The 26,513-nt window shown below is 42.7% G+C and overlaps 1 protein-coding gene across 1 annotated transcript; it reads left to right on the top strand.

The window, feature by feature from the left end:
* The first annotated feature begins 866 nt into the window (after window positions 1-866).
* Window positions 867-23,375, top strand: apbb3 (amyloid beta (A4) precursor protein-binding, family B, member 3). Its single transcript, XM_027000171.2, is given in 14 exon segments — window positions 867-1,381; window positions 7,619-7,806; window positions 9,832-9,905; window positions 10,422-10,473; window positions 12,508-12,654; window positions 12,809-12,917; window positions 12,920-12,938; window positions 13,586-13,591; window positions 16,543-16,657; window positions 18,205-18,292; window positions 19,591-19,674; window positions 20,625-20,740; window positions 20,941-21,120; window positions 21,301-23,375. Coding segments are annotated over 14 exon segments (1,452 nt in total). The 5' UTR covers window positions 867-1,332; the 3' UTR covers window positions 21,526-23,375.
* Window positions 23,376-26,513: the final 3,138 nt, after the last annotated feature.

The following is a 26,513-nucleotide window of genomic DNA, read 5'->3' as shown; positions in this document are numbered from 1 at the left end:
GAATAATCGCGAGGAAGGCGCGATCAAACGGGAGGTTGTTTCGTGACGGACGCTGGACCAGTGTGTCTCCCATCCCCCATACACAACATCTCTCCACTTTTAGACTGAGAACAAGGACTGGCGCTTCGATTTCAGTTCCTTGTCTGTGTTCCGGTTCCTTTAGTGGGTCTGAGGGAGTAGGCTGATGCAGACAAAAATCATTTGCATGAAGACAGTTATTTAACGCAAGAGTCAAATGGGTGATCATTTATGTAACAGCCTTTACTGGTCTTGCTTGTTGCATAGTAGGGCATTTTTCTTTGAGAGGACCTTAAAGAACCTGCCCTTTCCACAATTATATTGCATTTAGAAAGCTGAGAGAAAGGAAAATGATTGTTCATTCTTTGTGGTTTTACAGATTGAAGTTCCTCTGTCTTCTTGTGGGCCAGATTGTTGTTACTAATCTCCACCTGTCATGGAAATGCCACAATCCTAACTGAAACTGAATGCAATCCTATTACACACATAAAACACAAGGTACATGAACAGTCATCCTTTAAACAAAGTGTTGTTTAACCTGATTATCAGTTACCTTTTCATGCCAGTTCAGGGTAGGTTGGTAATTTTATGTGTTGTCGTAAGGAGCCTTTCTGCTGAGCTTTCCTTTACTGACGGATGTCGAGCCATCCTTAAGGCAAAACAGTCAGCATCAGGGAGACGAAAGAGAGAGGGAGAGAGAAGCAGAGGGGGAGAGAGAGAGGAGGAGGAGAGGGAGAGAGAGAGGAGGAGAGGGAGGAGAGAGAAAAAGGAGGAGGGAGAGAGAGAGACAGAGAGAGGAGGAGGGAGAGAGAGAGAGAGAGAGAGAGAGAGAGAGAGAGAGAGAGAGAGGAGGAGGGGCAGGGTAGCTGCAGGCATTACTGAACACCATCCAGAGAGAATGAGAGGAGGGGCAGCATAAACATCACCCAGACTGCAGCCGGAGAGACCGAAACAGATCAAGATCAACAGACCGAGAGACGAAGAAACGGAGCTGTTCTGAGTGCTGAGACTGGAGGAGTCGGGGAAGCACTTAATAAAAAGGAAGGGGACTGGGAGAGAGACAGGGGGACACAGAGAGAGAGAACGAGGGAAGAAGAAGAAGAAGAGGTAGAAGAGGTAGAAGATAAGAAGCAGAGGAGAGCGAGGACAAGAGGAGCAGAGACCCTGTAATCAGCTTGGCATGCGAGTGTGTCCCCAGCTGGCTGGCACTGGGAGCAGCGGCCGGTGTGTGTGTGGGTGAGTGGGTTTGCCAGTGGTGGCGGGACATTTTGGACTGGAATGTGTCTCAGCTAACCTGGCAGGACTTCCGGGAACATGCTGGGGAAGGACTACATGCTCGCCATCATCATAGTCAATTACGACGGTGAGTACACTGTTCCCCCTCTCCCGCTCCCGCGCTCCCTCTCTCTTCCTCCTTCATCTCTCTCTCTTTCCCTCTCCCACCTTCTCTCTCTCTCGCTTTGTCTTACTGTTGTCTTGTCTCAGAGTAGGAAGGAGGAGAAAAGGTGTGAGCGCTTGAGTCGTATGCAGGTGTTGGTTCGTCTGCTGTTGGTTCACTCATGTGTCCACACTAAGTGATGGGGGTGCTGTGTCATTCCAGGACTTGAGTGGTCCTTCTCTCCTACAGAGACTCAGGCGGGTTTTCTGGGATGAGATCGTTTCTGTTGCTGGTAACTGCGTCTTGCTGCCAAGGTTCCTGCACCAGGCTCCAGTGGCTTGCCTGATGTCATTTCATAACTCGGCAAGAGTGCACGAATCACGCATCACTGTAGGCCACCTGTGCACTACCAATAATCAGAATGACCATGCTGGCTACAAGAAGACCTTCAAAATGTGTCTTTGTAATCCACTCTGGGTACAAAATCCAGTATACAATTGTATTTTCCGAGACTGTTCCCCTACTGTTTTAGGTTATAGGAACAATTACAATAGTAGAGTTATTACTTACACTCATAGAGCATTGTTCTAGGTTACTGGAACATTGTCCAAAATGTATTCAGAACATTACAGTTCAAATGTTCTGGGAATGTTCATAATGACAACAGTGGCCGGTTTTGTTTTTTAAAGTTATCTTTAAAAAAATGACAATTTTCTAACATTCCAAACCATTCAATAATATTCCAGCCACAATAATATTCCATGAACATTATGTTCTGAACATTTTTTTCTAACTTTGCGAGGACCTTCAGTGTTAGGCAAGGTTCATGTTCCCTTTTGGCCGAGATCCAGCAGCTGCAGACAGCAGTCAGCTCTGCTGTGTGCTGTGAGACAGTGGAGAGGCCTGTGGTTGCACAGAGAGCCTGTTGTCAGGTCAATTGCTTGAGTGGACTAAGGAAGCAAGTGACTTCACGTCTCTAAATGTTTGTTCATGTGGTCTCAAGACCTTGGTTTTTGGCTCTCTCTCTCTCTCTCTCATTCATGCAGGCACACACCCGCACCCACACACACCCACTCACACACACACACAGAAAGGTCGGTGATAAATGTTATGTGATTCTGCAGAATGGGCTATAAGACCTAGGGCCACGCAGTTGCCATCTCATAGGTGGTTGTCTAGGTAACTGTCACCCTTAGGATGTTGGTTTGTACATCTAGGAGAGAGCAAAAGAGAGAGAGAGAGAGACGATAGTCTTTCTAAATGAATGACATCACTTAAGGTGCTACAGGTATTTTGCGGAAGGACATTGTTGGAGTTAAACCCAGACACTGCTGGGGGGAGTCTCTCCTTGCATTCAGAGACTTGCTCTGATGCTCTGGCGGTGTTTTGTCCTCATGCTAGATGCCAGGCCTGAGATGTGAGGTGCAGAAACACCTGCCTCTCCTCTCTTCTTTGGGATGAAGGCAGATTTTTATCCTGCCCCATAATCCCTCCAATCTGATCTCCATCACACACCACTACACAGATTACTCTGCTCCAGACGCAGTCGTCCACATCAGGGTGGGTAAACGCTGCTTTTCTGTAACACTGATTATGCCATTAGGCTCCTCTTTATTACTTCTCCCAATCATCTTTACTTAGAAGTCATCCAGTAACTTGCATTTAGGTCAGTCTCTTTAATCCCTTACACTCCAAGGACCTGCTGGGGCCTTTCCCTCTCCTCACTCTTGCAACTCCCGTTCATATTAGATTCAATATTCATAAGTCAGTGAATAATGTATAGTAGTTGCTAAACAGCAGTCCTGTAATATGTAAATAATAAATCAGGAGTTTAAGAGGTTAACTCTCTTTCCATTATGCCTTCCCGCTCTTAATGGCGCAAATGTTCCGTTTCTGCTACCCGACGCCACCACCATCAGGCCTGGGATGGTGCAGTCGGGAGGAGGGTGGAACAGGACGCTCTTGACCGCAATCAGCACTATCGCGCTGTCTCAATTACAGCGGAGCTAGCGCGGTGAGTGCTGATTGGCCACTTGGGAGCCCTCGATTACCAGCTAGTCTGGTGAACCAATCCAAGAAAGCCACTCATTCCAAAAATTGACGTGGGAGGATGAAGATGAACTGGCTACTACATACGCCCCTGTCAGGCATATTCTCATTCCTTCTCTCATTTGTTCCTTTGTTTGTGGTTTCTGTGATCTTAAAGTACGTTGTGCAGTTTGTGTTTACCACTATCAAGACCGTAACGCAACACTGGTTCCTCCTGCAAATCAATAAATTACCAAGATTTCCTTCCAGTTTCTTTCTTTCTCAATTTCTCGTATGATTAGTACAGCATATTATTTGAGATACATATCTAAAATACGCAGTACTTTGCCTTTTAGATATTTCAGTATTTGTTTTGTATATGTATGTGTATGTGTGTGTATAGGATGCAGCAAAGGTCGTACAAGTTCATGCCGTTGTTCCTAGTAACAGCTTCACCACAAAGACCAATTGTGGAGTTAACAAACCGTTTAGGCAATTTTGTGTGAAAGCAGAAATGCATCAGCCCATTGCAACAACTGAACTGGAATTTCATTCTGATGAGCGTGAAGCACGTTTGGAATCATTCGTTCCCAGAGGCTTTATATAGACAAAGCATTTCTCCCCGTGACGTCATCGTTACGCAGGTTGAATAGTGCAGTCACTGGTTTCTGTTGGGATGGCACTGCAGCTTGAGCTGATGACTGCAGCTTCGGTCCATAAGTACTTTTTACTGTTTTTGCTCATCCTCGGAATGCTGACGCTGTGTGAGCGCTTTGGCGCTACAGTATTTGAGTGCTCTCAATACACCCCTAGCTGGAAGTGATGATGCACTTCGAAGGGTGTATTCGAATTTCCTGTGTAATGACTCTTATTAAAAGCTGCTGAAAATTAACCTGTAGAAGACTTGAAACTGGAACTGTTTTATTGAATTATTTTGGCAATAAATAAATAAATAAAATTTCAGCAGATGAAGATACTCCAGGGGCAAATCAGTGACAATGAGGAGATGTTTTATTATTTATGTATTGTTATTCTTCATGTCCTTTGATATCTTCTCTCGGTGGCCTACCTCAACCCCCTCTCTACTGGAAAACAAAGCAATATCAACTTATATTCACACGTCTGATACACGTTACAAATCACCTTATATTCACACGTCTGATACACGTTACACATCATCTTATATTCACACGTCTGATACACGTTACACATCATCTTATATTCACACGTCTGATACACGTTACACATCATCTTATATTCACACGTCTGATACACGTTACACATCATCTTATATTCACACGTCTGATACACGTTACACATCATCTTATATTCACACGTCTGATACACGTTACACATCATCTTATATTCACACGTCTGATACACACTACACATGTTGCTAGCAGTAGATGTGGAAGGCAGCAGCAGTGTGTGCACGTTCATTCGTGCTGAACTAGAATGGGGAGAGCATTATGGAGTTTGGCATTGCCACAGCCTCTCTCACACCGTGCTTTGTCACTGCCTGCTGACGCCACAAACGACGTGCTGGCCTGAAACACTAAAAACGTCATGGTAACACAGAATAATTATTATGGGCTGTCAGGATAAGAGAGGCTACGTGAGTTCATGGAAAAACATAGGAGATTGATCAAGGCCTTGATGGATTCCTGCTGTCTCACACACACACACACACGCACACACACACACACACACACACACACACACACACACACGTGCTCTCACACTTATACAGCTAAGAGTAAAAGAGTGACTAGATGAGCTGACAATGGAGAGGAGATTCATCATTAGAAGTAGCTGGACTCAGTTTTCACCCTCTAATTCAGGGATTATTGATAATCTAGATATACGGATTATGTGATATAGCTTTGTATTTGTTTGTGTGTGTGAGCACATTTGCTATCCCTGTTCTCTTTTATCTGTGAGAAGAGAATTAGTCATTCAATAGAGGTGGTTTGGAGGTGGTTGGGATGGGGGTTAAATCCTCATTTCCCATGGCTCAGGATTGCTGTACTGACTACACTGTGACTCTACCAATGCTCTCCATTCCGCCACAGAGACAAGGCTCTGACACTTTAACACTTCCTTTGTTTATTTGCAAGAGAGTAGCTTTCAAAGTGAAACCATGTTAACTTTTGCCTGAGCATGTGTTTCTATGTGTGCATGTACATGTGTATCTGATGAAATATACCAATAAATAAATATTGGAAAATGCAGTTGAAGCAACCATTTTAATGGAAAAAATGGAACTAATACTACACTGATCCAGTCACAACATCTGCTTCCTAGGATATAAGAATCCAAGAGTTTTTCCATCATCAGGAAGTGTGTTGTCTAATTCTTAATACTGAGTTGCAGATTCCTGAAGCACATAACATGGATGCTGCGAGGATTCATGCTTATCTCAGGTTTTCATGGACATTGCAGCTTAGCTACACTGAGCTTCATCATCTGAGGACATAGGGACTTCTGTGTGTACATATGTATGAACACGAGTAGAAATCTTAAACTCTGAAACTGTCATGAATGAAAATAAATAAATAAATACATAATGTGTGTGTATATATATATATATATATATATATATATATATATATATATATATATATATACATACACACACACACACACACACACACACACACACACACACACACACACACACACACACACACCCTGTAATTACCTTTGATTCTGTTGCTCTGCTTCAGTGTACACATCAAAACTATGAGACAGGAGGATTTATTGGTATATTTTTTATCAAATTTGACAATAGTATAAAATTACACCCTGAGTTGCTTTGTGAATTAACAGTCCTTACAATGTGTGGTGCATATTGTATTTAATTCTACAGTAGAATTTCAAAATGGTGGCAGTTATAAATCCATCTGTTGAGAACTGGGAGTTACAGGTCTTTGTGAGTTACAGTTAGCAGTGTTGTAACAGATATTCAAAACTGTAGACCTTCAATTATTATTATTATTATTATTATTAGTTATATATATATATATATATATATATATATATATATATATATATATATATATATAGCGCCTTTCTCAAACCCAAGGATGTTTACAGACAGAATTCAATTCAATTAGAGTGGAGACAGAGGCTTGGAAATCTGAGATCTCTTGGAGATCTCTCTCGCTCTCTTTCTCATACCTTTAGACTAAGGGCATCATTATTGAATTGAGACGTCTTATCTTTGTGCACAGAGGAAAAGTAGTAAGACTAATCTATTTCTCATCATTGCTTACGAATTTGTACACACACACACACACACACACACACACACACACACACACACACACACACACACACACACACACACACACACACACACTACTGTGCTGTCACTTCTACCTACTGCATTATTTCTGGAATGTGACTGGAATCTTCAGGCATCATGCTTAATCATTCACTCAGGGTAAGCCCCAGGCATAATACAGCACAAACACTTGCACCACCACTATCCCTGACTTACACATCTTATTGACTGAGTAAATGATTGTAGTCTGTGTGTGTGTGTGTGTGTGTGTGGGTCTGGGTGTGTGTAAAGGAGAGAGAAACAGAGAATGAGTGGAATAGGGACAGGATAGATCCTGTTTTGGCTGTATTTCACTGGGCTCCAGTGGATGGTGATGTTATATTTGGTCCTCTGTGAGTGGTGTCTGTCATCTTAACTGCCTTTCTCTCTCTGCGTGCGTGTGTGCATGCGCAGGTATGCTCACCTGTGGGTGGACTTGCCCTGCGACATGTTTAAAATGTCGTATTCAGTATCTTTTCCCTTTTCTATCCTAATTATCTTCTTATTTGCACATTTGTCTGAATAGAAATGAAGGGCACCAAGTACATTTGTGGCTGCATTATAAAAATATGATCATAATACGAACATGATACTCATTTGAAAAAAATCCATTAATTTCACAACATTATCATGTTCAAAGTGAATATGGAGGATGTTGTTAATATTTAGTGAAATAGGTTCTCTCCCTGACGTCCTGTACAGGTTTAGTCTGAAAGGATCAAACTAGAGAGAATGAAATACTGTATGTGGGATCAGATATTGCAAAGTGTCACAGAACTAATATAATTTCTTCCACTTAGTGTGAACTATAAAGAACTAAAGTGTACAGTAGCATGGTGTAAGTCGGCCTTAATTGTGCTCTCTTAAAGATGATATCTGGAATGATCAAAGCTTGGCGCCAGACTCGGATCTGCCTCCAGGATGGCGCACCATACGGGACAACGCTGGCACCTACTACTGGCATGTGCCCTCGGGTACCACGCAGTGGCAGCACCCCTCCTACAGTGAAGAGGCTGGGCAGAGTGGCAGCAGCACCCTCACTACCAACCAGCACAAAGTGAGTGCCCTGTCTGTCTCGGTATCTTACCTATGGTTCCCCTGCTTTCTGATTTTTATACGTGGTCAGTGCGTTCATTTTTTACCATTTGTTTATCATATATTTCATGTAATGAAACAGAATATAGAAATGTATAGACCACTTGAGACCAAGTTTACATGATAGGTTCATATGGATGAACTGGGGACTCGTATCCTCGTTTCCCAAGTCGTTTCTCCAAGTCGATGCAATCATCTTGGGATTGGATGGCATGCAGGGGCTGTTGGTTGAAATATAAATAAAGTTTTGTGAATGGTGACCACATCTTCTAAAATGGTTGAGCAGAAATGATCAGTCCTATAATAAGCAGATATGCTAAGAGACTTTGGGAAAAGTTGGGAAAAACCAGCTCCAGTAACACTCTGCATTACATCTCTAACATCTGCTAGTGGATTTATTGAGAACTTTTATTGAGCACTAATATATTTAGGATGGGGAAGACCAGCATCCAGGGAGTTGAAATGTGTGGTCCTGATGCCCTGGATGCCCTGTCTGAAAATGTAACATGCCGCTCATGAAGGAGTGGCCTAAGGGAAAGGAATTACAGGAGGAACCAATGGAACCAGTGGTGGAACTACTGGAGTTATTGGAGGAACCAGTGGTGGAACTACTGGAGTTATTGGAGGAACCAGTGGTGGAACTACTGGAGGTAATGGTGGAACTAGTAGTGGAACTACTGGAGGCAGTAGTGGAACCAGTGGTGGAACTACTGGAGGTAATGGTGGAACCAGTAGTGGATCTACTGGAGGTAATAATGGAACCATTAGTGAAACTACTGGAGGTAATAGTGGAACCATTAGTGGAACTACTGGAGGTAATAGTGGAACCAGTGGTGGATCTACTGGAGATAATGGTGGAACCATTGTTGGGAAACAACAAAGCAGCTTTCTGAAGTGAAGAGAGGGTGGGATGGATGGGCATTCTGGGTGATTCCGAACTGTATGTGGCATTCTGGGGCCACTGAGATGGGAGTCGATTCAGAACAGGTTGACTGAAGTGCTTTTGCCTAGTTGATCAGATTTGCTGTGTTTTGGTGAATATTAGTTTGCTGATGCCTGAGAGACAGGAGTGGCAGGCAGGGTTGAACATATCTGAAGACTAAGACGAGGAGGAAGATTGTGATGAGAAGTATCCTGAGTGGAAAGTGCGGTAGTGGTGGAGTAAACTGTCCATCATCACGGACAGTCAGTGAGATGGTAGATGTGTCTTTTTCCCCAGAAATCCTTTAAGAAGTTGAGTAATAACACGGGAGATTGAGGGTTGAGAACTGGTAATGAGGGTGGATGAATGGGACCAAATTGGCATAGGTGAGAAAAGTAGAGGAAAGATTTGGCTGATGGGAATGGAATGGTATTGGAATGGTATGGAACTGCTGGAAGGTGGAGTTTCAGGTGTAGTGTTTTTTTTCAGTAATAATAACTGAATAAGTGATTCCATGTTGTTTTCATATAATTTGTAAATGGGACATGGTTTTTAGGAGTGTCTAGAATGGTAGGCTAGCAGGGATCTAAATATCTAAAAAAAATTCCTGGGCCATAGGTAAACCTAGGTAATTTTTGCCCAAAAATATATAGAAGTCAAAACACACCCACACTGAGGAGTCAGTGTGACTCACAGATAAACCTGTGTGTGTGAGTAAGAGTTGGGTGTATAGACAGATGTGTGAGTGTGATGGAGAGAATACCCACTGTCTGATGAGAATCTTTAGGTGTGCATGCAAGTATATGTTCATGTGTGTGGGGATCACCATGGGAGTGTGACAGCATCAATGTGAGTGTGTGTGAGCATGACTAAATCTGTGTGATTGTGATACTCCCTGCTGTGTGGGAGTGTGTGTGTGTGTGTGTGTGTGTGAGTATGACAAAGTTTATGTGTTGGTGAGAATCCCTGATATATGGGAGAGTGTGTGTGTGTGTGTGTGCGTGTGCATGTGCTAAACCTCACCTTGCTCTTTTCTCCTTTCTCTGCTTCTCTCGTCTCTCTCAGAGTATTGGAGCAGAAGGGAGGCATGAGTCCAGAGACAGACTAACAAGAAGCCCCATGGCCACTCTCAGTGACAGGTAAAGGCACTCACTCACTTTCTCACTCAGCACTGTTTACTGTATAACACCCCTGGGCTTATCTTTAGCATACAGATACATAATTATCTGTTTAATAGTATGCTTTGTGTTATGTGTTATGTGTGTGTGTGTGTGTGTGTGTGTGTGTGTGTGTGTGTGTGTGCGCACCTACTGTAGCATGAGAGCTCAACATCCTTGGGCGAGACTGCGAGATGAACTTTCCCTGATCTCCCTCACAAATTTTTGCTTTCATGTCCCCTTTTATGTTAATTGACTTAATGAAGTCACTACCTTGCTTGAATAGCCACTCATTTACCTGAAGGGAAGAAAGCACCTGGCCCTTGGTCAGCAAATTCCAACTCTACTGGCTGGTCATAATCTTAGGACAGGAGCCCTACTTTGGGCAGACAGTCACCTGTGTGTGTGTGTGTGTGCTTGTGCTGGCATATGTTGTGCACTTACCACGATCTCATGAACTTCAGCCTCGTGCTTATGTTCTCTCTCCCCCTCTCTCAGAGCATCCTTGCAGGACGCGTACTTCTGCACCTTCATGGACCCAGACTCCAAGGTACCCTTCAGGACCGAGCCTCTCTCTCCATACATACGGCCCTTCGGGGTCTGCGCTGTCAGGCGCTGTACATTGCCTGCCTTGCATGAGATGAATGTCATATATATCCAGAGGTAAAGGGTAAAAATATGAATGCTTCTCTGGTTCAGACTACAAAAGGCAGGGAACATGAGAAGGTGATATAGGACAGCATCCAGCCCAGCCAATATTGACTTAATGGAGATATCATCGAAGCATATGTTTGTGTGCAAGTGTGTGTGTGTGTGTGTGTGTGTGTGTGTATGTATATGTGTATGTATATGTGTGGATGACCTCTAAAAATATGAATGAGGCATACTAAGGGCAAAGCCCCATTAGGCAGGTGTAAGAGGATATAGGTCACTATGATAACAAGCACAAATGGCCCCACTAAGACGATCTTATCTAGGATGTTGCTAGAAAGAACTATGTTCAGAGATGACACAGATTTCTTTATTACCTCAGTCAGTCTCTTAGCTGGTGTGTTTTATACTGTGACACAATAAATAACAAGTACTTGTTTTTGTCCATATCCAAAGCTGTGGTGGTGGAAACAATGAATAGTTTTTAAATTGTCAATATAGTATTGTCATTTAAAATGACAATACAGTACAAGCACGTTAACATAAACACAAGTACTAATAAATGTGAGCAAGAACTTGAACACCGTCACAGTGAAAACAATAAACTCCCACTGCATGTGGCAGGCCATACCATGTGATCAGTGCGATGGGGAGAGTACCATGACAGTACCTCTCCGAGGGTGCGGCTCCTGACGCATCCAAATTCAAGACAGTGAACCCCAGGCCACTGTGGCACAGCAAAGCCTGGTGCCCACCCAACACAAGGTGAGCTTGGAGTCACCATAAAGGGAGGTCTCTCAAAACGTGAGGGGGAAAGGCAGAGTCCGTGCCTCTCCCAGGGCGGTAAGCTAATGCTCCGTGGCAGGTCTGACAGGTCCAAAGTTGTGGCGACGATCCGCAGCAGCCTTGACAGATCCGGAAGCACTGCGGCTACCAGTGACAGCAACCCACGCGTCGCCAACCGCCCAGGGAGAGCCCATCATGGAGACGAAGCCCTTGAGGCAGTCCTCTTCCTGAGCTTTGGGTGGACCCGCCAAGTACTCATAGCCTCCTTCTGGAAGAGAGAGAGAGTAGAGAAGACAGAAGACCACCCACATAATGGTCCCAGAGGAGCCAATGGGCTTCCCATGGTCCCGGCCCCCCCAGAAATTCCAGGGGATTCCCCTCCTTAGCTGGAATTGGCTGTGTCTTCCTCCTCCTCCGGTGTGGCCGCGAGCTCTGGTTGAAGTCCTCTTCCCAACTTTCAGTGATCCAGGCGATAAGGAGCCCTCTGCAGAAGGGAAGCCCTCTTGAGAAGGAATACCCCCTAGTGTCAGAGCAGCATGATTCCTATCTGTGCGTGCCTGCTCTGTTTCGTCCTGATAGCTCGACCTTCAACGCTTCCCTATGAGCAGTCCTGTGGTGGTCGGTCATTCTGCGACGGCCCGAGTGCAAACAGGACAAGGAGAAGGATGCACAGACCTCTTTCCGACGCAGACCTACATTTATTCACACAAAACAAGAACAATAAACAATACGGCACTCGCATATGACGAGCAGTGTGGCGTGATACGCACGATAAACGACAATGGGTACAAGAACTTTTGTTATGTGCGAACATGAACATGAACAATGACTGACACCATGGCACAACACACAGGGGTTTAGATACAACATAGATGAAACCAAAACACAAGGAGCAGGTATGCGTAACAAGGGGGTGTGGCAACAAGCAAGGCAGTCACATCGAACACAGTCGACAGCAAACTCCCACCGCACGTGGCGGGCCGTACCACGTGATCGGTGGGAAAGGGGAGTGTACCGTGACAGTACAAAATAATTTCCAAATTAACAAGAACAGTTTCGAAATAAGTACAGAATTTACTGAATATGAATGAATATAATAATAATATAATAGTCGTTCACTTTGCGTGTGTGTGCGCGTGTGTGTCAGTGTTTTGCCGTGCGCTCTCTGGGATGGGTGGAGATCCCTGAAGAGGAGCTAGCTCCAGGAAAGAGCAGTCTGGCGGTGAATAACTGCATCCAGCAACTCTCCCACAGCAAGGCAGAGGGCCGCGACGCCGTGGGGGCCTGGGGAGAGGTGAGCAGCTTCACTCTGGACCACTTGATGAGCATTAATATTTCATATGCCTTGAATGTAATTGTTGATTATGGTTTGATGGTGTAGTATTCAGCCTTGTGGCAAATTCAGAGTGTGTGTGTGTGTGTGTGTGTTTATGCGTGCACTTACTAAGGGTCAGGACATGGATGTTCGGTCCTGAAGAAGGACCACACTCAGCCTCCTGGACCCCACCGACCGCAGTCTTATCCACTGCCAGCCCATCGTGAACATCCGAGTGTGGGGGTGGGCTGCAACAATGGCAGGTGAGAACTGCAGCTAGCCCTCCAGCTCCGTCCCCTCCAGTTCTCTCTCTGCTACTAACGCACACCTTTCGCTTTTTACGTTTCTCCATTTCTTTTTGTTGCTGCCATCCTTCTGGTGGATTCCATCAAACCTGTATAGTTAAAAAATAATAATCAAACGCCCTTACATGCATGAAACTGACAAACGGAAGTGAACAGAAGCAGCTCGCCTCCTTCAAGCGCCCGGGGCAGTGTCGGTTCTTCGTCAGAGACGAGGGCCGTTTGTTCTGGGAACAGAGCAGGTCTCCAGGCTGCAGGCGTGGTTTGTGCTGCCTGTGTCTCCATGGCGTTGGTCACGCTGGCTCTTCCCTGCTGATGAGGGGATTAGGCGGTTACATGAGGTGATGTCATGGGCTGAAGCGGAGCGCTGCTATTTCTGGCGATGGTCAGCAGCATTTCTGAGCAAAACGGAGCCACGATTAGCCCGATTGATATTTACCATCCAGAGTCATGTGACCTGCTTTTATTTTGCTTTCACTTATATGTCTGGAAAAATGTGTTGCCTTCACAAGGCAAAGAATTTATGCTTTTTTTCCCCACTTTTATTTAAAATTCACTCTTAACAATGAACTTTCTTTCTTTTTTTAAACCGCCACTCGTGAATACAGAGACAGGTAATTACTGCACCCTTACTTTCTTAACCAGATCAACTGAACATGTCATTTGTGGCATTCCCAGCTTGCATATCATGTAGTGTATTTTCTAGCTCCTGAGTAGTTATGTTGTCTTTCATGGTCTCATAGAATTCTCTCATTACCTACTGTCATGCTTTCCCTCATGTATCTTTGCCTGTTCAAGTTCAAGTAGAGATTAGGGAATGGTGGTGTTGGTTCTTCTCTCGATCTCTTTCCTGTGCATGTCCCAGTGAACCTTTTCCCTTTCTGAATTTCTCAACCTCCCAGTCCTCTATGCTCTTGCCTACAACTAAATGCACGACATGATTGGTGCTTCTGCCCCTTCTATTCCCTCCCTCCCCCCAAATGCAAATGAATTTGGCATGACAGACGAATCAGAGTTCTAGCAGTAGTTGACTGATGTTCTGAGGATATAATTCATTATAGACCACGTCCCATCGGGCCATCGGCGATGTGATTCCTGGTAAATCCATGCAGATTTAATTACAAGCCGCACTGATTAAATCCCTACAGAGACACACAGAGGACACACTGATATGTAAATGAATTGCCCAAGTATTAATACAACATAAAGGGACAGAGATGTTGGTTTGAGCAAACTGGAGCAGGAAAGGTTTTGTGGCATCACCGGGGCTGGAAATATGAAGGTCAGCTCTAGCTGCATGAAATTGCTCTACTATATATACTTACGGCTTATATCGCTTTACAACCTCCTCAAAAAAGGCACGGATTAGCTGTCCGAGGGTAAAGGAACACCTCACCCACAGCCGGAAGCGTGAACGCCGCTCAGCCACTGAACTCTTTGACCTACGCTGTGATCAAAAGCTTTGAAAAACATCTGAGGAAGACACGCAGAAGGAACGTCCCTCAACTTCTGCGTCCTAGCGTGTCGACTGAAATCGTCTGGCGGTGCTGAACGTATGCAGAGTCGAGGGGCGCCCTGCACAGCACGGTGCAGCAGAGGATGAGTCACATTATTTGCAAGCCCAAGCTGTCACACCAGTGCTCTCGAACAAAGTCCCACCAACAGCAGTGTGGGTTTCTTCTAGAAGGTAGCAGCAGTGCTTTCGTATCTGTGCGATTCTGTACACACACACAAAAGACAGCAGCTGTCCTGCCATACTGTATGTCTCAAAATAACAACTGGGCCATTTACTCAGACTTAATGTTCTGCTGCAACAATATAAAGAGATTAGAGTAGCTGTTAGGCTAGACAGCGTGTTATCTAAGATAGCGTTAGCATGCCAGGCTCAAAATTTTTAATGCGGTGTTATCAAACTACACCACGAAGATTCGCCGTTCGCCATTGTGCGTTTTTAGCCATTTTATTCTATTACTTCTTAGCTGTAGGAAGGAATCTATTTATATATGTTGAATGATGGGAAGTCTTGATATAAATCAAAATATAGCTTACCATATTTTGGATTGTTATACAAATATTCTGCTCATCATGAAAGGCACATGCCTTCAGTGTACACATTGAAATTACGAGATAGGAGGATTTATTGATGTATTGTTTGTTATTAAATTTGACAAAGTTGAGGAATACACTCTGAATTGCTTTGTGAATTAAGACTCCTTACAATGTGATGCATATTGTATTTAATTCTACAGTAGAATTTCAAAGCGGTGGCCGTTCATATCTCCATCTGTTGAGAACTGGGAGTTACAGGTCTTTGTGAGTTACAGTTAGCAGTGTTGTAACAGATATTCAAAACAGTAGACCTTCACATAGCACTTGCTGGAGACCAGATAGAGGCTTGGAGATTTGAGGACCTGTACAGTGGCTCCCTGCCTGTTCTACTTAAAGATGGATTGTCTCTTTCTTTCTCATTCTCTCTCTCTCTCTCTCTCTCTCTCTCTCTCACTAATTTCAGCTCATATGCTACTCTTTTTTACTCCAGTGTTTTCCTTAATATTTGAACAGCTTGCTGGACCTCCACGAGCTGCTGCATGTTCGCATGAGCCCATATGGGTCTCCCCCTCTCTACACCCCAGCAGTTCCAACAATATCCAACAAGCTGAATTTTCAGACCGGTGCACTAAGAAGACACCTGTCACTGACAACACGCACCCTGTACACGGGTCTTGCTAATGCGCTAGCTGGAGGAGGAAACGGGTCATCGTATTTCTCTTTTCTCTCAGAATATCTGAGCATCGTGTCTAGCTGCATGGAACTGCTTTATTTTCAGAGCTCAGAAACATCTGAGTGTACTGGCTTCAGTCATCTGGTGGTGACAGGCAGAGATCAGTGTAAACACCTACTATGAAAAGCAGGTGCTTCCAGGTACGGAGACCTGGAGTCTGTCGGACGTTGCTATACAGCTTGGTCTGTATGACGGCCCTTTCACTTTGCTCTGTTTCTACTTTGCCTTAAAGATATTTTGGAAAGGGGGATTCTTAGTATGCCGATTGTTTAATTGTGTAATTTCACCATAATGGTGTCACAATAGACTTGGTGAACAAGGATACCTTTATAATATATGAATATAATATCTTTGTGTTTTGTCTCATAAAGCTATGTTTATTTTGGATTCCACATCAAATAAAAAAAATAATAATTCAATAACCACTACTGTCAGTATTAAATGAGCCCATATCACCTAATTATTGCATTGTCCAATTTTAATAACTTCAACTAATAAGTTGCACCAAGTCTAACTGGCATTCATTTATTTAAATTAGAAATTACCAATTAATACTCCTTTGTCTTTAACATCTACTCATCAGTCTTTGAATGTCGAACGGTGATGGTTCAGGCAAGGGGTGTGTAAGCCTCATTCTGGAGATCTACACTCAGCCTCACACCAGCACTGGCTTGACCAGGGCAGTAAATCTCTGGGAGTTGCATTAGACACCCCTCGTCTTGCCTGGGAGCTCTGCGTGTGTGCAGGCATGAGCATATGCTGTGGTCTCTTGCTCCGCCACAGGGACTTTGCCTTTGTGGCCAGCGATAAGGACACCTGCCTGTTGAAATGCCATGTGTTCCGGTGCAGCGCACCGGCCAAGACCATCGCTACTGCCCTGCACGAGATGTGCTCCAAGGTGAGGGCTCACACCAGAAGGGGCCACACCTGCACAGATTGAAAGCAGGAAGGGGGAAATTGAGGAATCAAGTGAACATAGATGGGGTTATGGAGGAAGGGGCTTTGTGATTAAAGAGGACCTATTATGTTTTCAGTGTTCATAATTTTATTTTGGGTTTCTACTAGTATAGTGTACTTCGGTGTTCCAAAAACACATTTTTCACACTGTACATCTTGTTTTACCTTCTGTTTGAAATGCTCTGTTAGAGCTCCTGTCTTGAGGCACCTTCCTCCCAATGAGCCCAGTGTGATCTGATTGGTCAGCTCACCCAATCTGTTCTAATTGGCATGTTACTCAGCATAGTAAATGTGTAAAAATACCAGAGGCATTAGAAACAGCTAACTAGACAGTTAGCAGAAGCCAATAGTGGATTGCGACCATAACATTACAAATTGTAATCAGAAATCCACCTCCACACTCGAACACTATTTCACATCTAGTGATGGGATTTTTTTCCCCCATATTTCAATGGAACAAAAAACAACAAGCATCATTTTCCAACCGGTGCACTGAGAAGATGACACATATCAATGATGACAGCCTCTGTACGTGACTCTTGCTGTTGCGTTAGCTGGAGGAGGGAACAGGTCATCGGATGTCTCTATTCTCTCAGAGAAGCTGAGCTTCTTGCCTGTCCGCATGGAGCCGTATTATTTTCAGAGCTCAGAACCGTCTGCACGTACTGGCTTCAGTCAGCTGGGGTGGCAGCTAGAGGTCAGTTTTACGTAAAAGTGAGCCTACAGCTGATACATAAAACCAATTTAGCTAACACAGTAAGATTGGTTGTCCAGTTAGCCTTGTTGGTCAGCACTGAGCACTGGGTCTACAGCCAACATCTCCACACTTGAACATTTGTAGTAGCTACCTTGTTTACTTCAAACATGAATCCACAAATAATAATGCACACTTAGAGTGCATACATACAAATCGTGGACCTGAATCTCTCATCGGGCCTCACACAGTTGAGCATCTTCTCAACACACTTACAAAACTGAATGAACTCCTCCCAGCCTCAGATACTTGCTATGCGTTGTGTGAGGGGGTGCCAAGCTTGCCGGTAGGCGGCCAATATGGAAAGTGTTATGAGACTGGGTCGTCTTGTACAAAAAAATAGAAAATGGCTGAAATTCCAACACGGCATTTCAGACAGCTGAGAAATGTGGTTTCTTTGGAAGAGAATTACTCACTCTGGCAAGTACTTTGGGCTTTGGGTAACTTGGGAGCCTGTTTACATGCACAAAAAGCTATATAACACACTAAAAGAAAGAAAAACACAACAGAGAAAACCATAATGGGTCCCCTTAAAGTTTGAGGCTTGCTTTCTTACTCATACTCACATGAAAGTTGTTTGATTCTAAAAAACAGACAGCATGAGATTTGCAAAATTGGCTCTTCCATTATGATGCAAATGTCCAGGCAGAGAGAACCTAAAGTTATGTGCCCTTAATGATATACAGTGCGTGGTTGCTATTGAAGGTGATCCTACAACTTATTTATCTTCTCAGATCATGGCAGAGAAGGCAGCAGTACACCCATCTATGGCACGTTCTGTTACAATGGAGAGTATCTCCCCTGAGGATCTGCCCCACCAAGGTACACAACCGACACAGATTACACTTACTACCGATTTAATAAAGAAAAACCTTAATTACAAACAGCTTCTAGATGTATAGTTAGAGACTCTAGCCCATCTGATACCACATGCAGTATCTCTCAGCCATCTTCAGCAGGAGTCAGTTGCTGTCCGTGCCGTGTCCAGAATAATGTGAAATTATTATTATGTTTGAAATTATGTTTGAACATCTCATCCTGTTACTCGCGTTCATTTGACTTCTGTCAGCAAGAGCTTTAGTGTGCCTGCTAAATAAGCAGCCCAAAACATGGTGCTGCCTCCACCATGCTGATGCTCTTTCTGTGACATGCAGCCTTAGGTTCGTACCAAACATTGTGGTTCGCATTAAGGTCTAAGAAGTTAATTTTGGTCTCATCAGACCATAGAACCTTTCTCTCGCATGCCGTTGGGAAAATCCCAGCTCAGATCAGATATGAGTTTCTTGCTTTACATGCAACCCAAAATTCTGAAGTGCTAGTGTGTCTCATACACATTTTTTAAAGCTCTGTATTAAAAGTAACTCCTTTAGAGTTGCTTTAGGTCTCTTAGCAGACTTTCTGTACAGCTCTTCTTGACTGGACAGGCAATTTTAGAGGATGGCCAGTTCTAGCAAGTTTCACAGTTATTCCCTATTTTATGCATATTTAAAATGTTGCACCTACTATTTTTATTTCCTTTCAAATTTTCTTGTATCCTTTTCTACTGGTGATTTTTCATGAAACCTGTTTCAGACCTGCTTGGAATGTCTCTTGTTCTTCATGTTGAAGTGTTTATCGGGAAATGGTTCTTGGTCTTCATGTTGTACTGTGTATCTGGAAATGGCTCTTGGTCTTCATGTAGCATGTATTTGTAAATGGCTCTTTAAATGTACTCAGTACCTTGACAAGCTTTCAGACAATTTTATTTATGCTGAATTAGTACTGAAGGACTCCAGTAATTATGTGATTGTGACTTAGAAAACTGAGTGGGTTATATCAGAGGTAATATGGGTGTGTCAATGCATATGGCTTAACACTCAGACACTAGTCTTCCTGGAGTGTCTACAAAAGTAATCCATTTCTGTCTTTTATTCTGTAATAAACTTGTGAGTGTATTCAGTGAGTGTATTCAGCCATTTAAATACCCATTTTTATATATATATATATATATATATATATATATATATATATATATATATATATATATATATATATATATATATAATTTTTGCAGTATTATGTTCAAATTTCCCCTGCATGCATGCCTACATTCTGTTGTCTACCTTCTCTGCATTTTTAAGTGAACTTCTTGGATGCAGTGAGGCAAAGGGTTCAAAAATTCGAGGTGGAGTACGTCGGCAATCTGCCTGTCTCAAGAGCAATGGGTGAGTGCACCTTTTATCAATCAAAACCTTGTAATAAAGCCATGCCTTCCTACAAGGTTAAAGCTGATGTCTTATCCCCCATCCCATCAGGTCGGGACCTGGCCGCAAAAAGTCGTTTTCTGTCATCTGTCCCTGCGGGCTCAGAGCCGACAGGGGCTTGTGTTAGGAAGGGAGAGAGTGGGCATGCTCAGGCTGCTCTTGTGGTGAAACTGAGGCTCTGCAGCCTCAGTGGAGAACACTGTGACAGCGTGGCACCCCCTATATCTCTAGCACATACGCATAGCCGCATGGCGAGGAGCCTGGTTTCTCCCCAGGGTCAGCCACACCCCCGATCCTGCCACCACAGGCTGGTAGTACAGCCCATCCTGTGGGCAGGCCCTGCTGTAATGACTCGCTGTGTTTCCCTGAACAAGAGCCTTGTGTGGACAAAATAGGAGGTAAAAACCAAGATGCTCCATGACACCCGGTGTGGGACCGATTTCTGAACTGTGCTGATGCTGGTGAATATTCACATTAGGCTAAACTGATATCAGTTGTTAGGTATTGCCAAGGGGTGTCCATGGAGGGCAGTAGCCACCTTTCCAAAATTACCGACCCCCACAAATGAGTGTTTTCTACAGGTTGAGAATTTACTTATTGTAGTAAATGTAGCTAGATAATGTTAGTAACCTATAGCAGATTAAGATATATTGGTGAATTTATGTGCTTGTTTTTGGTTCAGTAAGTCACAGTCCTTTTTGGATAAGTGTTTTAAGGAGCTGAGCAACAATGAGGACATTGAATCTGAGTCAGTATTAAAGGAGGACTCAAGCTGGAGTGCATTTCGTGTTATCTTCAAATTCAGAATGATGAACTTATGTCATGCTGGGTCAAACTTCTTGTCTGCAGTGCTTGCTGAGCTGTTGCTGCTTTAGTGATTGTAGATGATTTAAAAAAATAAATCCTTGCAGGGATGGAGGTGTTGAACAGGGCCATCGAGAGCATCATGCACTCCAGAGACAGGGATGAGTGGGAACCCATTGTTATACACATATCGGACACAGTGCTGTCCCTCTGGAGGGGAGAGGTAAGGAATTCTGACACTCCTCATTAATTAGGACACAATGAAGGAATTGGCAAAGAATTAGCAGAATTAACTAAGCTCATTCAGTAGTGATATGAAGCATTTGCAAGAAAAGCTTTGAATGCAAGACCATTAAGAGACTTGCAGTCAATTATGTGGTCAAATCTTAGTTTCTTTTTTCTCACTTGGATTTTCCTCTTTAGGATGGTGAGGATCCTTTCTGGGAGTGCCAGGTGCGCTACCTGACCTTCCTTGGAGTTGGTCATGACTCGCACACCTTTGCAGTGATAGTAGATGCTGGTACCCAGCGTTTTGAGTGCCACGTCTTCTGGTGTGAACCAGATGCTGGAATTATATCCGAGGCAGTCCAGGCTGCTTGCATGGTAAGCAGCACTGAATTCTACCCGTGGAATGCTTTGGTAGTAGTGACCAAGACTACTAGACCTATGACAGAACTACCGCTAAAATGACACCAAAACAAGGTGCAGCTGTAATCCTGCTGTACACACAGATTACGTTTTGCAAAATAGCTTCCACTTTTTCTTGTTTGGCGCCCTCTGCAGGTCCAATACCAGAAGTGCTTGGTTGCACAGACCCCACCTCCAAGGTCGAAAATGTGGCGAGCCGGCTCCAAAGTCAAGCGCGCCAACTCCATGGACGGCGTCACCTTCCCACCCTGTCAGCAAGGACACACATCACCCAAACTGGCCTCCTCTAGCGTAAAGAAGGGAATGCTAGCGTTTTTTGAAACGTTCCGAAATAAACCGTCCGTGGTACCTACGCCCTGAGCGGCAGAGCCCGGGACAGGGTGGGGAAAGGGCTCGATGAGTTTTGACAGGGGGCGGGTAGTGTGAGGTAGAAGGAGTCAGGCGGACGGGGACAGGGGGAAGTAAAAAAAAAAGTAAAAAAAATAAGAGGACAAAGGAAAGGAAGAATCTAGTTACAATTTATGTTTATAAAAATCCCTGCTTACCCTCCCCAGTATGACTTTAATATTACACGGGAAACCCAACCACAGTGGTATTATGCGAGTGCTGTGTTTGCATGGGCTTGCACACCTGACTGCAGCAGGCTGGTGGAACTGCTCTTAAACGAAAAACACTGAGGTGCTGCGCTTACACATTCCATTCATATGCTGAGGAGCAACCAGTCCAAATAAGAGTCGTCTTTTTACCGGTATAGGACCAGTTTTCTCTAGGCAGGCCCTAATCCCAACTATTACAAGGAAAAACAAGACTTGACGTTAGGTCAGTGTAGGTCAGACGGCAGCTGGAACAACCTATGCTATGTTAGTAGAAATGTGTCTCACCATCAAACGGATCTCCTGCTCTGGAACGCCACACCTGGGATAGCAGGAAGTTGTGCAATAATGTGTTCATCAGGACTGAATCTAAATATGTGACTTTTTCTCGACATGTATCAGTATATAGGATAGTGACCAAATTCTGCTCTGATGTTTAGAGGTTATAGGTTTTCTGTTTAGCTCACTCTTGTGTTCAGTTGGAGGAGCTTTCAGTTCAGTGGGACTATTAGCCATCATCTTGCTCTGACAAAGGATGTTATCTACTTTTCTGACACACTGCCGCCTCAAATAGTGAATCAGGCCATTTACAAAGAACCAACTCAAATTTCCCTTAGCCAATCAGAGATTGTTAGATATAGTGTGTTCTAGTGAAAATTTCACCACAATAAATCAGCGGTATGTTCTATTTCTGGTGAGCCCTGTGTATTGAATACAACTGTTTTTTAGTTTGCACATGGTCATCGGGATACAAGATCTCCATGAATTAAAAAGATTTATGAAAATGCTTTTACTCTGTGATCCCTGAAGCTTAGTGGCACGATCGCATGATTTTAAACATTCTTGGTAATGTGAGGCTTTGCATTGGGCACCTTTAAAATATAATTAGAGAGCTTTACCAGCTCTGGCCAAGGAATTACTTGAATATGTAACAATAATGGACCATAGTTGACATGAGCTAAACACATTAATAGGCCAACCGCAACTTTGGTAGGACCATGTTAAATTAAAAAGACACAGAATATTCATGTATTGTGCTACAGTAACCTAAACATTGACCTCACTAACCTCCACCAACCAAATGTTGAAAAACAAAACAAAAAAAGCATCCACGTGGAGGACACTACCTTGATGCATTTGAGACGTTGCTTTGCCAGTCATACACCCACTGGAATGGCACTACAGAGAAGTCCCGTCACAATAGCACTAATATATGCAACCGCTTTTTCCCCTCAAGACATTGGGTTATATGGCAAACCAACTCAGGTCTCCTTAACGCTATGACACCAGTGGAAGCATGGGAGTGAATGGAACATGACTCCACCACGTAAGACTTTTGTTCATTGAAGAAGCCTTGTCAGGAGAATTTTTTAGAGATACTGTCATAAACTAGACATGTAGCACCTGGTGTTTCTTATTTTCTGCTCTTTATACTGTATAAAAAAATCTCCTTATATATTTGCGGTTCTTTAGCACGGATATAGGATGTCATGTAAAATGGACTTTTTTTTAATCGTTATTGATATTGAGTTGATAGTATTTTTCGCACCGATGTATCAATCTGGATTCCTCTTGTAGTGGTTTGGGTGGGGACAATAAAACTGCTTGAATCTCTTATTCCTCCTCTGTTGTGGTCAGTTTAATATTAACTAATCACCTTTAAAAATCAACACTTACAGTCCATTGTTGATTCCTCTGCATTTTAACAGGTCTTTCATATGAGTGCACCATTAAAAATTCATTCACTTGTTCACATAATTATAAAGAGTTGACTTTCATATGGCCTCTGGTTTGGAGAGAAATAAAGAAACCCTTTTCTGCTCTATTGGCTTCATACTAGACTCTTCCATGGCCACAGTTCAGGTCCCTCTACACATCTAATCTAGAAAGGAAAAAGAAAAGGAAAATCTTGTTTAACATCTGTATCAAGCATACAACAAAAGCTTTTGAATAAGGTCATTTATAATAACATTTTCAGCACTTAGCTGATGCTCTCATCGAAACCAACATACAGTATGTTACCCTGCAAACTGAACCCTGGAATTGAACAAAATTTCAGTGCTCAGACAGATTATATGTAGATTTTAAATGCTATGGGGAAGTGCATAAAGTCGACAAGGGACAAGCCACTTCCCTCTGTTTAGTTACGCACTACTGTCTTTCTTTACATGCATGTTTGATGGAATTGCTTCCAGATTCCATAAGATATAAGTAAAATCAAATTAAATAATAAATGACACATTGCTTTGGAGAACTTTCCATTAAGTAAAACAGGATGACACATAATGCACTTTCTGCCATGTATATAGTACATGAACATTCACAATGCACAGATTTGTGGGGCATGCCACTCTCAGTCCATGCTGACTTGTAAATACAAACAAACATAAACTGCTAGTGTACCTGATACACCCACAGCTGCCATGTTGAGAATGGCCTGTTACACAAATGTCCCCTCAGCAATGCTCATACAAGCAGCTCACACGCCAGTGGTGAACAATGCTCTCAACCCTTTCACAGTGTTCTTGTGTTATCTGTAAGAGATCAGTTCACCTGATAGCTAGAAAAGAAACCTTTTTTGAAGTGTCAACTTCCAGTTTGGTAAAATGGGAAGTTGAAAAGTAAAAAACTACGTTTTTAAAAATAATGTGACAAAGCTAATGTTTGAAATAAAAGTTCACTAAGAACTATAAAAAACTAAGTAAAATTGTGCCTGAAATAACTGTGTTTATTTAAAACAAGTCTTAGGTTTGTGGACCCTTCATGGTTTATTCTCTCCCTACGGTATATTTTACCCATCACTACCAACACCCATCAGAACTGTCAATCAGACAGAGACATTCACTGTATATATAGTCAATAATATGTTGCTAAGGGTGAAATATCACAGTTTTGTTTAATCTCATCTTTACTGCCAGTAATTCTCAACCATAAGGTATTTGTATTAATGTTTCCAACTCTTTCTTTGTATTACCTTGATTTTAGGCACCTGTTTCCTATATAGGAACACAGTAAACAGCACAGTGATCACACCCAAGCACCCAGCACTGTAGTGCTAACGAGAGACCGCTCAGCTTCGGAACTGACCTGCTTGGTTGTAGATGCATTTTCATAGGCATAGTCATAGAGATCATGTGAAAGTCGTGTGGTCCTATAGTTAAGCAAATCAATCTTTTTTTTCTTATGTATTTTCTTTTATATTTCAGAATCATGTGTGGACTTAAAAAATCTATCATCATCATCATAAAAAAAAAAAAACACGCAACTTACAAACGTGCTTTGTCATCTACTCATAAAATGCATCCTAGCCAGCACAAGCTGTGTGAATCACTGCCATCAAGCCAAAACTACAAATTGTTTGCTTATCATTTTTCCCTCAGCACCACTGATGTTCAAGCTTGTTCAGTGACAGATTTACTTTGTTGGAACACATCGTAGTCACTTGGCTGGTTGTCAGCTCAAAAATGAGAAAGTCTTGCCAAGAGAGACAGAGAACCTGTTGATGCCACAGGGAAAAAAGAGGAAAACTTTATCACTGTCAATGGGTACAACAACCAGTTACCCTGATTTCATCCTACTGTAAACAAAGGAGCTTCCAGGCAGAGGTTGCCACCAGCCTGATTATTGTGCATACACAAACGGGTCACCCATCACTTAATCCCACTCCATCGCTACCACACAAGAGAGTCTATGTTGAAGTTCCAGATGATATTTGCACCAACTAGGTTGCACACTGACCTGTGAAATGTGACAAGTGTGATCACTGTAAAGTCTACAAAGTCAATGTGGCCACCATCCTCTGGGGCGAAACGTAATGTGCATCTTCACTGAGGGAAGTAATAAAGGATGTAATGATGGTTTGAGCATGGTTCTGATAATACAAAAGTTTTGCTTCCCTTCAACCCCTTTAATTCTCAACAGTTTTTGCACTATGTACATATTCTACAGCTTGTTGAAGGTGGTTTTACGTATTTTTTATATAGTTTGCACATTTTTTCACACCTGAAAAATAATTTGTTTCCATGTTTAACCAGCAGTGTTGCTAATGCTAATAAAAAGGCGAATCTGCATTATTAAGCAAAAAACGAGGCATATTAAGCAAAAATGAGACATTACGGGTCTTTAACACTAGGGGTAGAATTACACACACACACACACCACACACACACACACACCACACACACACACACACACACACACACAAAATAAATAAATATATAAAATTCAGAAATGTGCTCCATGTGGTCCATTTGGTCTGTTTTAAATCTCCCATCATTTTTCCTTTAATGTTAACTGGGTACAGGTTCTTATGGGATAATATGAATTTGAATTAGTATTAACAAAATATTATTAAATACTAAAAGATATTTTATAACATAGCATACTTCAATGTCCAAAGAAAATTCACTAACATTTAGGCTGACCTAACTTACATGAAAACATGACATTTTATGTTTTATAAATAAAAATAAACACATAAACACATTAATTACAACTAAAATAACATGTATTAAAAGCTCAAATCAAGTCTACGTATTTAGGACAATGTAATAATAATAATAATAATAATAATAATAATAATAATAATAATAATAATAATTTATTTTTGGAGGGTTTGTTCTAGTGTATAATGCTGGTTTTGTAAAGGTGATCTCCACAGAAGATGTCTTTGTCACAACAGACTTCCTTTGAGTGGATGATGTAAAATGTGTGATGAGACACATAAAATAAATGTGTGGGAAAAAGTGTAGTTAC

The sequence above is a fragment of the Electrophorus electricus genome, chromosome 6 (genome assembly GCF_013358815.1).
Source record: "Electrophorus electricus isolate fEleEle1 chromosome 6, fEleEle1.pri, whole genome shotgun sequence".
Classification (NCBI taxonomy): domain Eukaryota; kingdom Metazoa; phylum Chordata; class Actinopteri; order Gymnotiformes; family Gymnotidae; genus Electrophorus; species Electrophorus electricus.
Note: the sequence above shows the minus strand (reverse complement) of the source record. Positions and strands in the feature narration are given on the sequence as shown.